Below are 14968 nucleotides of genomic sequence, written 5' to 3'. Positions count from 1 at the left end.
TTTCTTTCTTTCTTTCTTTCTTTCTTTCTTTCTTCCCTTTCTTTCTTTCTTTCTTCTTTCTTTCTTTCTTCCTTCTCTTTCTTTCTTTCTTTCTTTCTTTCTTTCTTTCTTTCTTTCTTTCTTTCTTTCTTTCTTTCTTTCTTTCTTGTGGCAGGTATATTCACACCACAGTGTGTGTGTGTGTGTGGAAGGCAGACTCTGGTCCCCCTCAAGAAAGATCAGACTCCCAGCAGGGCTCTAAAAGTGGATATGGACCTTCTGGATCCGCAGACTTCAGCCATGCGAGAAGGGGCTTTTCCTAAGCTTAACATCAGGGGCTTTTGTGGGTCCCACTAGCAATCAGTGAACGAGAATGTGTGTGAGCATGAGCTGCAGGTGGAGATAGCAGGATAAGGGGTCATACATGCTTACCAGCCTTCAAGAGGTCTGACAGGCTCTGGCCAGCATCATCTACTGAAACCCGACCAGCATCTTCCAAAACCTGGCCAGCTTATGCAAGGTCGTAAATAAATGCAACTTGCTAGCTCGCCTTGCAAGATGGCAGTGAAACTGGCAATAGGCCAGTGACAGTGGTCAGTGTCTTACATTTCATAAAGTCTATTACTTGTCTGTGAGGGACAAGGAGCACACAGGGACCAACCCCTGAGGTAATCGGCCACACCCAATTACAGGCCTCGTCTTCCTACAGACGGTCTCTGTGGAAGCTTGTCACATCTTTATCCAGAGAAGACAATAATTACATCCCCACGGGTCTGGAATGGGATTTTTTTAAATAAACATCCTTCCTCCCTTAAAACAGACTCATGCTGTTTCACTTAGTTCTCAATTGGAAACGCTTTCAACCTTTTTAGAAAACAGAACTTAGCTTATTCCAATGAGCCAAACTGTTTTCATGTCTTGTCATTTTTTAAAGCTTGTAAGTATGTATTAGGCTTTCAGAATTAAGGGACATGATGCTCATTATCTAATTGTCCAGCATTTCTCCGCTCAGTACTGCCTGAGTCCACCCACAGTGTGCCGGGGGTGTGAAATATTGAATGGCCATGAGCCAACAGAACACAGCTGGATCCATGAAAAACTTAGAAGAAATTTCAGGGCTGGCAAATTATATGCCTTTTAAAAAAAATATGCATGTGTGTGTGTGTGTGTGTGTGTGTGTGTATGTGTATATACAGAACATGAACCTGCTCTATTATTTTGCTAAATGGACACAACATCAAACTGCCTCTAGATTCATCTCTCTCTCTCTTCCTGTAGACTGGGCCTTCAGGTCATCAGAGAAGCATCTTTGTGGGACAGAGGGAAGTTAACGCAGAGTCACTCCTCATTAAAGTGCACAGAGTCAGTGACCGTGGTAGAGTGCTCGGCTGTGGACGAGACCTCTATATCACACCCACTATCCCCAAGGTGCAGGGGACACAGTGGGTGAGGAAGTGGAAGGACTGTAAGAGCCGGAGGTTGGGAAGACTGCTGTAAAACCAGTGTCTTTGGGACAGGACAGGACAGGACAGGACTGCTGGGCTCATGAATCCACAAGAGCTGTGGCTACCCTCACAGGATCAAGTCAGTCAACACTCATGCATGGTGCAGGAAGGACAAATGAGCCCCGAGTCCTGGATGAGTATCTGTTGACAGCTAGGGAAAGTAGTCTTTAGAGGTGTGGCCCCTTGTAGCCTGAAAATGCTACAGTGGTTGGGCCCCCATCCTTGTGTATATGGGCAACACACATTCGACCCAGTGGGTTACAAAGGAAGACGGCATGAATTTGGGAGGAGCTGGAGAGAAAGGGGAGTGAATGAAATCAAAGCTCATGGTGTACGTGCTTGAAATTCCGGAGGAATAAATATTATAATTTATAACTCTGGATGCTGTAGCGTTCTTTTGTGTTCCTCCTATTGTCAGTTTCTACGTGTGTCACAGCTGTAGCATTGAAGACTGCCCTTCAAGCGGTGATGGAAGGCTCTCTTCAGAACTTATGTTTGGCTGTTTGTACATCCATCCTTACGGTTGATTTCTAGTCCCCACTCTCTCCCACCAGTCATGAGATGATAGTTTGCACATTGTCTGCTTTCTAATATTTGAGCTTATCTTTTTGAAGCCTAATATGATTCATTTCTGCTCATGCTACATGAACAGCTGATAATTGGCAAGTACATTTCATAGAAATAAATCTCTACATACATATCACCTTTTATCGACATCTTTGATTTTTTTTTTTTTTTTGTATTTTGTTGACCTGAATGATTAAAATAAAGGAGGGAGGGAGGGAGGGAGGAAGGGAGGGAGGTTGCTTCTCACTAGCATCATCTCTTATACCAAGCTATGCTTACATTTTCTAATAATGGTTGCTTCCTGTATTTTATATAGTATTATTTGATGCATGCATGTGGATGACAATTTTCAACCATACTCTTTACCACCATATAAATACTGTCTATCTACGGAGTGTAACAGACATGATGCATCTGGCTTGGGCTCTGCGTGTTCTGCTCTTAAACACTGTCTCTGAGGACCGACTCTTACTTTGATGCATCTAGGGTACTATAGTGCCTGACACATACATGCTCAGGAAATGTTGGTGAGATGCAAACCTATTTCTGGAGGCACATGGTAAAGCCCTGTGTGCTTAGGTTCCCGGGAGAAAACAGAAGCCATCTCTCGCCATTCTCCTTGCAGGATACAATTTCTATCAAAATTACCAGCTCCCTTACCAGACCTAAATATCTAAGAAGTAACTGTGGCACACTAGCCTGTGTTTAAAGGCATCTGCCATCGCAAACCCTGGGAACTGCATGAAGCAACACTAGACCTTGGGTCTAGTGTTGGTGGTTAGCACATAGCTAGGGTATACACCAGTCTCCGCAGGCATCACAGAGCAACCAGAGGGGGCGCTGTGGGACAGGGGGAACCACATGGTAAATGAGGCGTGGTTTATATGGACTTTAATGAGGGTGGGGAAAGTACTGCTCCAGACAGCACCAATAGGAGACTGGGTCCCTGCAGAGGACACTGTTGCCAGGCAGATCAGAAATGACAGAGGGAACAGAAGACAATGGCCTGGGGTTTGCCTCCCTCGGGTGAAGGAGGCTAGCAATGGCCCGAGGGTGTTTCCAGGGCCTAGCGTGGCTCCAGGACGTTGGGCATTCCCTCTTTTGCTCTCTCAGACCACGCAGTTTTAAAGCACTGTAGGTACAGAGAAGATCCTTTAGCCAGGGAACACAGTGGGTCAAGGACCAGACAGCTATGGCTCCAGAGGGTCATTCTTAGCTCGTACCTGAGATTCCTCCGTCTAGGCAATAGTTTACAGATGAATTTCCATCTTCATGGTTGAAAAAATATCGATTCATCCATAGTGTGTGACTAATATCAAGGGAGCACCTTCTCATTAGCAATTGATCGTATGTTAAAAATACCCAATTCTGATTTGCTCTTCTAGAAGACAGGAATTGATTCCCAGCACCCACATGGTGGCTCACAACCATCTGTAACCCCAGTTCAGTGCTCTCCACTGGCCTTTGCTGGTACCAGGGATAACTGGGACCCAGGTATGCAGCACACATGCAGGCAAGACATCCACACACATAAGACAGTATCAAAATGAAAAAAATCTAGTTCTGAGAACAACACAGCAGTAATTGTGGTAAAAGCTGCTGGCTCTTCTAACAACTTGGGCTGCCAGTCAGGGAAAGGTTGAGAACAGGTTCTGGGGCAGGGGTGTAGGCTGCTTGCTCAGGGTCACTTAGATGGGCTTTTGTTTTGTTTATTAGCTCCTCTTCTCATCCTCGCCCTAAAGGCTGGAGAAGTGTGAGGTCCTAAGAGAGCAGGGACAGATCTAGACCCTGGGTACTAGTTGCTTAAAAGTATTTTGTGGGGCTGATAGATGATTCAGTGAGTCTGATACAAGGCTTTATGACCTGAGTTCAATCCCTAGGACACAAATGGAGGAGGGACGAGAGCAGACTCCTGCAAGGTGTCCCATGACTTCTATACACAGGCCATGGCATGTATGCATGCACCCCAGCCTCTCCCCAACGCAAATAAATGTCAAAATATTTGTAAGTGCCAAGATGGCCCAGATGAACAGACAGCCTCAAACGGTCTATTTCAGATGTGCCTACGTGATTGATGGTAACACCCAGGGAACTAGTTAGAGGAGGAGGATGCAGGGAAAGAGACAGACATGTAGACACACAGCTAAACAACAACCTTGTGAGAGAGACAGAGAAAATATTAAGGTGCTCTCTTTTATTATTGAAGGTTGTCAAAATCCTACTAGTAAAGCAAGGTACTGTCTATACCTGCCAGAATGAACCTTGTTCGTATGTGTGTGTGTGTGTGTGTGTGTGTGTGTGTGTGTGTGTGTGTGTATCTTTTTGTATGGATATATGCATTGGTGTATACATAGGTGTTGAGGCCACAAGTCACTATCTGTAGTCTTGTTAAGCTACTCGTACCTTATTTTTGGAGACAAGTTCATCCACTGACCATGAGGCTCACAAATTCTGCTAGATCAGCTGGCTGGCCAGGAAGCTGCAGGCTCTGCCTCTCCAGCACTGGGGTTAGAGACATGCACTGTTGTAACTGGCTTTGTACAAGGGTGCTGGGGATCCGAACTTAGGTCCTCACACTTGTAGGTCAAACACATCACTGACTTAGCCGTCTCCCTAGGCTCCGAATCTTGTCTAAATCAGATAGCTGGGTGCAGCACTACTGATGTGGGGTGGGGATGTTAGTGGCAATACTGACAGACCCTTTGTGTGTGCAATGTCTAACTGGGGCACTTTAGCGGGTACAACCTCATTTAATCCTTAGACAAAACTTAAAAGCTAGATTAGACTCACCTTGTTTTATAGAGTTGGAAACAGCAGGGAGTAATGAGAAACTTTCTCAGCTTCCAGGCTGAGATTAAAAACCAGACCAGAGCCCTGGGTCTGTGTGTGGAAAGCCAGGTCCCAGCCCTTAGCTTCTACCTATTGTTTCTGTGGTGTTGCCAGTACTTGGCCCTCAAGAAAGCTTCTCGCTCATCCCTCAACTAAGAATGCAAAGCTCTTATGACTTGGCTCTCATCTAAAATGTATTTAACAAAGAAAAGAATTTTCCAAGTTTACCTAGAAATCTACATTTCTCTGTTTCCTCTCGTATAACTCAAGAGGGCAACTATCCACCATGCTTGGGAAGTGATGACCCAAAACCACTCCTGCAAGGGAAGGGAAGCCCATATTCTAACCTGGGCTTCCAACACACCACTGTCTTCTTTACTTCCTGTAAAAATAGAGCTGTTTTGGTTAAAAAAAAAACACAAACAAAAAACCTTCTATCTAAAAATACACCAGCAGCAACCTTGCAATTACGCTCCTCTGTGGGAAACTTCTGCCTGCCATTCTATTTCCTGAATGCAGAGGTCTAATCTATGGCCTGTCACGCCAAAGGCTGGTGTTGTGCAATTAACTAGAAAAAAAAACCAAGGTGATGTAGGCTTAGATATCACTGTATGTGTGTGCCTATATATGGGTGTCTGTGTCTATGTGTGTGTGTGTCTGTCTCTGTGCATGTGTCTGCCTCTCTGTCTCTGTCTTTCTGCCTCTGTCTCTCTCTCCCTCTCTCTGTCTCTCTGTGTGTGTATCTGTCTGCCTGCCGCTCTCTGTGTGTCTGTCTGTGTATGTGTGTGTCTGCATGTAGTGCAATTAACAGTTTTACTTTAACCTGACTGCCTCTTACCTCACCTGTCAGAGACCTGGTTGAGATCAGCCCCCAGCCCTGTGGACCACACCTCCCAGGCCCTATCAGCCCGTCCTCTCAGACCGGGCTTCCTCTTCTTGCCCCCTGTCCCCTGCTCCTAGGCCTTGTCACCTTCTCTCTTTTGCCTTTGGTGTCTCTGGTTTGTGGAACACTGCCAAGCTTGCATGCGAGCTGTTGCTGTGACCACGTCCTTAGAAAGATGACTCCTGTCATCATGGGCTGGTGGCTCTCACTTTCACAATCGGTAGAGCCCACCAGAGGAGACACTATCTCAAACTGTTTTACTATGGCAAAAACATGCTACCAACTATGAAAATTCACATGTAATTTTGGCAAGGAGATTTACACCTTGTTTGTCTGGATTCTTTAAGAGACACGTGTACCTGTGGGCAATGTGGGGCAGAATTGGGGCTATATGAATCTGTAGGAAGTGACAAGACTCTTACAGGAATTTTCAAACCATAACCAACTATGAGATGGGGAAGGTTCCTTTTTAAGCATGATTACAGTTCTAGTCCAGAGACAAGGAAACAGGATTGAGACAAATGGGTAGAAATGAGCAAGTGGGGACAAAAGGTGGCTAGAAATGGGTACAGATTTCACAAATGGTAAGGAAGGAAACATTTTAGACCTGTAGACAACATTCTTATTTAATCAGAATGCACCCTGGGATAATGCGCCCACCCCCACCCCCAGCACACACAGGAGAGAACATGGACAATAACCAGGGTGCTGACATGATGGCCTGGATCTGTATCCTGCACCAGACCCAGGGGCCAAATGCAAACCTAAGAAAAGATCCTGAAGCTGCTCATCAGCCCTTCAGGCTGTTCCCTGGATGACACTGAAGCCACCATGCTGTCTAGCCCCAAATGTCCTCAAGGTTTGGAATAGCCACTGGGGTAGGGGTTGCCACAAAGGGTACCCAATCACACCTAAGCCTGTCATACAGCCTTATAGGGACCCCACGTGCCCTGCATGGAGGACAGGGTCTGATTCTGCTTTCATAATTGAGAGCATGGCATCGTATCAAGTACTTGCCTAGACAAAGCCACTCAAAAACATCTAGGTACTAGCAGTAACAGTAGCAACAGCAGCAGCAGCAGCAGCAACAACAGTAACAGCAGCGAATATGTCCTCTAAACCTGTGATTATTCTGTCTAATTTGTGCCTGTCTGTCTGTGTCATCTTTCAACTGCCCACTACAAAGATGAAGAAACCACAGCAAGGTCTAAGTAGCTTGTCTAAGTCATACAGGGAACATGTGGAGCCTGGCCACCCCATGCCACACCCCTGGCTCCTTACTACATGGGAAAGGAGAAGAAAGCCCAAGTTTTGCCACAGTGGATCACAAACTAACAGAAATTTAAGTTAATAAAAACCAAGACAAATACAGACTGAGAAAACATGGCCCTGGTATCAAAGTACAGATTAATGTAAGGATAAAGTGAATTTAAGATGGATACAATTTCTTGGTGTGGCAGGAGTTACATTGTAAAATGTATTTATTTCTTCTCAGGCAGAATTGAGACTAGAAAATTCTGAGACTGAAAGAGAGTGATGGAAATCAATAATGTGTTTCTGACAGAGGCATGGTTCTGAGGGTGCCTGTCTCCTTCCAGGCACAAGGGAAGGGGCAATGTTTTCATTCTCACGTCTTTGGAGGCCAGCTATAGGAACTGCGGTCTTCTGCAGTGTGGCCAAGCCTTACTCTATCCCTGTTGTCACTGTCTTCTCTGGGGTTCTATCTTTAGGACAGAGGATGGCTATGAATACCAGCTCTCAGTCTAAAGGAAGAGGAAGCCATGCCATAAACCCTAGGGTCTAGGATTCAATTCACTTGCAGAAGCCAGAGTTGGGTCATGGCAGGCTATATATAGCCAGGGACCTCCAAGCTGGCACCTTCTCTCTGCCTGTCCCCCCTGTCTAAGGTTTAGCTCCACGTGGAAGTTGGCTGTTTCTATCTCTTTCCCTTCTTCAGATCCAAGGCCTCCCTAGTCTCCAACAGACACTTCCCAGCAGTGGGGAAGGGTAGGGAAATGCACAGAGAACATGCTTTAATGTGTTCAGCCAGCTGTCGGGCAATGGAAAGGCCCAGGGCTGCAATGGATTTATTTCACATATCTGCTTATCTGGCATCCAGGGGGAACAAAGGTCCAGTGGCTGGGAAAGAAGATCTGGGGTGTGGCAGGGTTAAAAAAAAAAAACCCACAGTAAAACAGTGTCCAGTGGAGACCTGGTGACTGTGTTCAGTGGAGACCAACTAGGGCATTGACACATTAGCCTTTAGTAGATGCATTAAGGACAGGTCCCCTCCATTTTAGCACCCAAGCAGGTGCCTGCTGCTCTTGCAGCATCCCGGGTCCTACTCACCTACGCAGTTATCACACAGGCTGCAGTGGGAGGCTCGAGGGGGGCGGAAAATCTTGCAGGTAAAACAGTACTTTAGTTTCACTGTCTGGCCATTGATGACGACTTCTTTAGTTCTGGGAGGCGGGCGATACCCCCCTGAACTGGTGCCGTTGGCGATATCTGCCGGAAGAAGGAAACACAGCACACACGTTCAGAACACCATGTCAGCTCTGGGGTCCCTGTCTCCCGGTCCAGGGGCCACGTCTAGTTGTGGTCAGTGTTTCTAGGGCAGCGGCCACCACGCTTGACCGCTCTGGGTTAGCACGTGCAAGGGTTGCTTAATGGAGATTCTGGCTGAGCCTGTTCCTGCTGGTGCTCTGCTTCAAGGCTGAAACGGCATATGGCCCAGCTAGTTGAGAGATGATCTCCACTGGGCTATATCCACTCCCTCCTCTGCAGGGCATGCATGGGGACAAGCCTTAGGGCTACCTGGTAAGAGGTACCCAAGTATCTGAAAGGGGTGGGGTGGGCTCCCCCTGATCTGGCTACCAGTTCACTAAACTTGGGTCAAAACCCTAGAATATTGGTTTTGTTACAGCAGCTAGTCTTGTCCCAATTAACTCAATGATCTCTTTCATTTTCCTCCTTGAATTGAGTTCTTAAAAGCTAGCAGCAGCATCTCCCTGCTTTGCCTGCTAGCCTCAAACGTAGTAGTATAGGAAGGCAGGAAGGAATATCCATTTTAAAAACAGGTATTTTCTTGAGCAATTATTTAATAGATATATGTATTTTTAAAAAAATCACATCTGTGTTTTGTTTAGAAATTTTTAAAATTATTTTTAGAGCCTGTTTTTAAAATGATAAGGAAAATACAAATATATCTTTTTTCTTTCAAAGATTTACACTTATTTGTGTGTGGGGAAGGAGGAGCATACTCTGAATGTGTGTGGGTGTGAGTGTGCACATGTATGTGTGTATGTGTATGTATGTGTGTATGCATGTGTGTATGTATATGTGTGTAGTATGTATGTATGTGCTTGTGTATGTATATGAGTGTGTGTGTGTGTAGGTATGTGTGTGTATGTATACACAAGCTAAGGGAGTCAGTTCCTTTCTTTTAATTTTTTTATTATATATTTTCTTTATTTACATTTCAAATGTTATCTGCTTTCCTAGTTTCCCCTCTGAAAATCCCCTATCCCCTCCCCCACCCGCTCCCCAACCCACCCACTCCCACTTCCTGGCCATGGCATTCCCCTAACCTGGGGCATAGAACCTTCACAGGACCAAGGGCCTCTCCTCCCATTGATGACCGACTAGGCCATCCTCTGCTCATATGCAACTTGCTTTCTACTGTGTGGGTTCCAGGGTTAGAACTCAGGTGGTCAGGTATGGTGGCAAGCACCTTTATTCATAGAGCTGGCTCCTAAGTCTATTTTTTAAAGATTCCATATCTCCGAGCTTGGTCCTTCTCCCTGGCCTCCCATGAGAGTAAGTGGCCAACTGGTTATGCCCCCACCCTGCATACACTGACTCTCTACCTGATGGGCACGACAATTGAGACTCCTGCTCTGGAAGAAGGTATGGCCTCTAGCTTTGCGTACATGCTGGTTCCCCACAGCCATCCTAAGGTTTGGGGCAGGCAGCTGTAATGTGACCATCCAGTGTCAGAGAGAAGAGCAAGACTGGAGTGGTTCCAGGGATCTTCGGAGCTGGCGAATTGAAGGTAGTTGCTCTGTTAACTCTCACCCACTACCACACATGCCACACTTCTGCAGACTCCCAACATGGCAGGCATTAGTGTCGTCATCAACACAGACCCTCCACACAAACAACCCAGGCAGGAGTTATCTGGGGAGCTCTGAAACAAAGGGTGTCCTTGTCTTGGCCTCGGAACTCTGACCTTACTGGGGTGGGCAGAGTGAGGCTTGGTGATTTAAAAGGCTCCTCCGAGATACTCCAATCGGTGGCCAAGGCTGGAACCACTACTGTGGGGTGAGGTCCACACAATATCTATCTTACACAACAGCTCATCAGAGACCAGACCTCTTGCTTAAAACCATAAGTAGCCATGGAGCCAGCTCTCGGGCCATGGCTACTTAACCTGGATACTGATTTTGGTATCTTTCCCCAGAATGGCATCTGGGTGATCTCCCCATCAAGTGATGTTAAGGCTGGCAGCATCTAATGAGCCTGCTGGGAAGGGAGGAGTCAGAACTGGATGAGGTGACCTCCCTAAGCACTGGCTGGAAAGGACAGACTCAGGGCACATCAATGACAAGGGAAGAGCTCTGCGAACACCGGCTGGGTGGCCTTGAAGCCTAAAATAGTAACTCGATAGTTTTACATCATCTGTGACATGAACTGGGTATACTTAGCACTTCCAAACAGGGGTTTAAAACACCAAAAGATCAGTTACAAAGAAGAAACCCAATCAAATACCTGTGTAAGTTGCATCTGAAAGCTTTGGAGATGAACTCCCATGGCAAATACCTGGCAATGCCAGAGCAGGCAGCACCAGCGCCTTGGACAAAGCCTACCTTTGCATAGCAGGGCCTGACAGAGTAAGCCTCTGTGGGCGCTCCTCACAACAGACAGACCCTACTGATTATATACCTCCAAAGCACTTCTTTAGGAAAGATTAAGCTTTCAGGATACAAGGTGAGCCGAAAACTAGGATTCAACCGACAGAGCAAGCTGTAGCTTAAGAAGTTAGCCCAAAACCCCCAAACTTTTGAATGAGATAATTGGAAATTTGATACATTAAAAAAAAAAAAAAAAAAAAAAAAAAGGAAAAAAAAAAAAAAAAAAAAGGTGAGAAGACCAGATTCAGGGCCCACGTCTGCCGTCAGGGACAATCAGAGATTAAAAAAAGAAAAACAAACAAACAACAACAAAATAATGGGACAATGTTCACAAAGGGCTGCCCCTGCCGCGCAGGTGCTGGGTGGTTCCCAGGCAGGTTAGGACATCTTCTGTGGCTGCCTGCCCAGCCACTGACCCCCGTCTAGTCTACCCGTGCCTCTGGACCAGAGTCACTCATTGCCTTTTGTATCAGCTTCATCCATTCCCCAACAACCCCCAGGCAGCCTTCTAAATGTCCACAGAATCCTCGGAGCTCCCACTTCCTATAGCAGTTTAACACGGAGCCTGTATCCCCAAACCTTGCAGTAGCCCTGTGCTCTCAGGAGAAGCCAGCTGCTGCACGGCTGGGGGACATACACAGTGGTCTCTGCACTGGGGCATGGGGGTGGGGTGGATAAAGGCCCAGTTCAGGCTTCTCTTCTGACAGTAAAGCCGGTGAGTAGCGGTGCTCTTTTGCACCCATGGGCTCTCATTGTGTTTAATTCATCAATCTATTCTGTCGACTGGGCTCTGCTGCACCTCTACTGAGTGGTGGTCTCAGCACCTGGGGATTCAATTATTAACCTAAAGGCAAAAGTTTTTCCTCAACGTTCAGACTGAAGCTGGTGGTTGGTCACAAAGCCCGGCACCCGTTGAGCTCCTCAATGCCTGCAGCCCCAGGTATGTGGCATAAAGGGTATAGCTGAATGTTCTGGTCTAAACCCCAATTATTCTGTGTGGGACTTTGTGTGTGTGTGTGTGTGTGTGTGTGTGTGTGTGCATGCACACAACAATTGTGCCTCTGTTTCTTAGAGTGTCTCTTTGTGGTTTAAATACAGCTCTTGAGAAAGAATAATCAAGTCTACAATAGCTAATGGTTGAAGAACACTAGAATTTGGGAGGAGGGGGGTAAAATTGGTTAGCTTGGGAATTACTACTTCCCAAGGGTATTTTGCACAAGTATTCTGAAGGTAAACACAAAAGCCTGAAATGGCTTTTACATTCATAAAGATCCCTCCTGCTAATGGTTGGGAGTTGCTGGCAGAGAGGTGCAAATGATAAAGTATACTTGCTTGGTTATGTCCTTGTAATCAGAGAACTAAGGGCCTGGGGGGGGGGGGCAGAAAGGAGGTTGGCTACGTGGCTCTGGAGTGGGAGTCTTGGGCTATCCAGAGACTTCTGGTAACGGTTCCTCAATATATGGCTGCGTTTCCAAGGTCTGTCTTTGGTCTGGGAAGCCATTGTTTTCTTTTGAGAGACCAGGATGCTTATATCACGAAGCCGATTTTCACTCTAAACTGCTGCTACAGGTAACTAAGACTGCCGTCTTAAAACATGAGAGGAAAAAACGTCACCTTTGAAGATGTGGATTAAGCTTCTCTTTCCAGCTGAAGGCCTCACCTGGAGCGGCAGTCCCCTGTGCACCAAGGTTTCACAGACCATTAACCAGATGATGGGGCATCTGCCAGAGTGGTGGGAACCTCTGCTAACAGGAGTTTAGTCAGCGTGAAGATAGGGCAGGGGGCAGATGTAACTTCATACTCGGGTCCACAAGACTCTACTGCAGTCTTGGAGTATGGTTGTTCACGGCTACACACACAGTCATGGATTTAACAAATCTAAACATCCAACAGATGTCCACTAGGTGCCCGAAAGTCTTCCAAGTGCTATGAATGCACGACAGGAGAAATCCTTTGTACTTTGTGGCACAGGTTCTAGGGAGAGCCGATAAATTCGGTGAACAGAATTCTGCTAATGCAAATGTACAAACAAATCATACTGCAGACTAGACCTCACACTTGGCCGATGGTTGGGATCCTTAGGGTAGTGTTTTTCATCTGGGGGGTGATTCTGTCCACAGGGGAAATGTGAAAATACTTGGTGTACTGGCTAGTTTTGTGTCAACTTGACACAGCTGGAGTTATCACAGAGAAAGGAGCTTTAGTTGGGGAAATGCCTCCACGAGATCCAGCTGTAAGGCATTTTCTCAATTAGTGATCAAGGGGGGAGGTCCCCATGTGAGTGATGCCATCTCTGGGCTGGTAGTCTGGGGTTCTATAAGAGAGCAGGCTGAGCAAGCCAGAGGAAGCAAGCCAGTAAAGAACATCCCTCCATGGCCTCTGCATCAGCTCCTGCTCCCTGACCTGCTTGAGTTCCAGTCCTGACTTCCTTTGGTGATGAACAGCAATGTGGAAATGTAAGCTGAATAAACCCTTTCCTCCCCAACTGACTCTTGGTCATGATGTTTGTGCAGGAATAGAAACCCTGACTAAGACACCTGGAAACATTTCTTTATTTGTCACAAGTAGGAGGGACTACTCCTGGAACCTGGCATGGAGGCCAGGCATTCTGGTAAACATCCCACAACACACAGGCCAACCCTTCACAAAGAGGAATTTTACATCCCATACATGAATAGTATTTTGCTGGAGAAGCCACTCAAAGTGTGGTCCCTGAGCCAGCAGTCTTGGTACCATCAGAAGCTTGGTTGAAAGGAAGCAGTTCAATGCTGCCCCCACTCTGAGTCCCCTTGTTCAGAATCTGAGTTTTCAAAGATCCCCGGGTGACTTGGGCTCTTGTGAAATTCTGGAAATCACTGCTGTTGTTATGACTCTCCTCAGTAAGAGAGAGAGAGAGAGAGAGAGAGAGAGAGAGAGAGAGAGAGAGAGAGACACTACTCTTCAACATACTCATCTTACATAGAAGCTAAGAACGGTAATTTTATAGATGCTCTCAGCTCACACTTATAAAAGCTAGCTGGGGTCCTAAAAACTAAGCCCTAATTCTTAGTCTTGCCAGCTGGAGAACCCAGTGGTTACCTAAGAATGAAGGTAACAGAGAAGTAGCCATGCCACTTGCAAAGAATTGATACAATATGGTTAGTTATAGAAAGTTGCCCCCCCCCAAAGAGCCAAGCCTGGTTTTCAAACATTTTTAATCTGAGATATTTTCAGAGGAAATTTTTTTTTACAAATCACCTCAATATATCTATTATAGTCACAAATGAAGCACTTGGTTGGCTGAGATGGGGCCAATATGTTAGTCCTTTGTATTTTCCTCCTGGGGACACAATGTGAAAAATACCATAAAAGACACGAGCTGTGGTCTAGAGTAGATACCAAGGGGAATCTTGTACATGTATATATGCCCTCGTGAAGCCAATGAGATGGCTGTATGTGTTAGCGTGGGAAATGCCAGTGTTCAAAATTAATTCAGTGACTTTAAAACCCAAATATTTCTATAAATAATACTTGAAGTGTAAAAGTAACTTTTATTTCCCAGACGTAATTGTCATCTTGGAGGCTTACTGCTGAACAGGCTCACCCTTTCTAGCTCTTTCTAAACTCTGGCTGGCTGGTTCAACTAAGCTGTTCTGGTCCAAACTCATCTCCAGGCTGACTGATTCAAACTGGTTTCTCTCAGCTGCTACCGAATTGCTCTGCTTAGCAAAACTGCCTCTGGATTCCATGAACCGAAACTGCACTGACCTGACCTGAACTCCTCTTAACTGGACTGCTCTGCACTCAGCTGAACTTGACAGAACTGACGACTGAGCATCTCTCTCCCTCACTGCTCTTGTAAGCAGCCTCTCTTTCCTGTCCTTCCTAGTGAGAGCAGGGTGTGTCCTCTCTCTGACTCATTCTGCCAAATCTCTTTCTAACTCATCACTTTGTCTGCCCCTCAATTAGACATCACTGACATCACTTTCAAACATGGCAAACTAACTTTACCTTCATTGTTAGGGATTAAAGGTGTACACTAAGGGTGTGTCTGTATACCAGGCAGCCAGAGGTGTATCATTCCTACTGGATCACACAGAGGTGTACCATTCCTACCAGATCACACAGAGGTGTACCATTCCTACCGGATCACACAGATCTAGAAGATTTTTGGATGAGATCTCTTTCCAGAGCAACCATGTTGCTGACTTAAAATTCCTCTATGGGAAACACATGTCTCAGAAAACTGAAACAGCGAATGCTATCAGTGTGTGTGTGTGTGTGTGTGTGTGTGTGTGTGTGTGTGTGTGTGT

The 14968-nt window shown here is 46.1% G+C and overlaps 1 protein-coding gene across 3 annotated transcripts in view; it reads right to left on the bottom strand.

Moving 5' to 3' along the window:
* The window catches only part of Zdhhc14 (zinc finger DHHC-type containing 14), a 261329-nt gene that overhangs the window by 60847 nt on the left and 185514 nt on the right, over positions 1-14968 (bottom strand). For all 3 annotated transcript variants that reach the window (XM_021221201.2, XM_021221200.2, XM_029532868.1), the window contains exon 3: positions 8113-8271. In XM_021221201.2, coding sequence (XP_021076860.1) covers positions 8113-8271 — 159 coding nt within the window. The remainder of the gene's footprint in view (positions 1-8112; positions 8272-14968) is intronic.

This window comes from Mus pahari, chromosome 21 (assembly GCF_900095145.1).
Source record: "Mus pahari chromosome 21, PAHARI_EIJ_v1.1, whole genome shotgun sequence".
Classification (NCBI taxonomy): Eukaryota; Metazoa; Chordata; class Mammalia; order Rodentia; family Muridae; genus Mus; species Mus pahari.
Note: the sequence above shows the minus strand (reverse complement) of the source record. Positions and strands in the feature narration are given on the sequence as shown.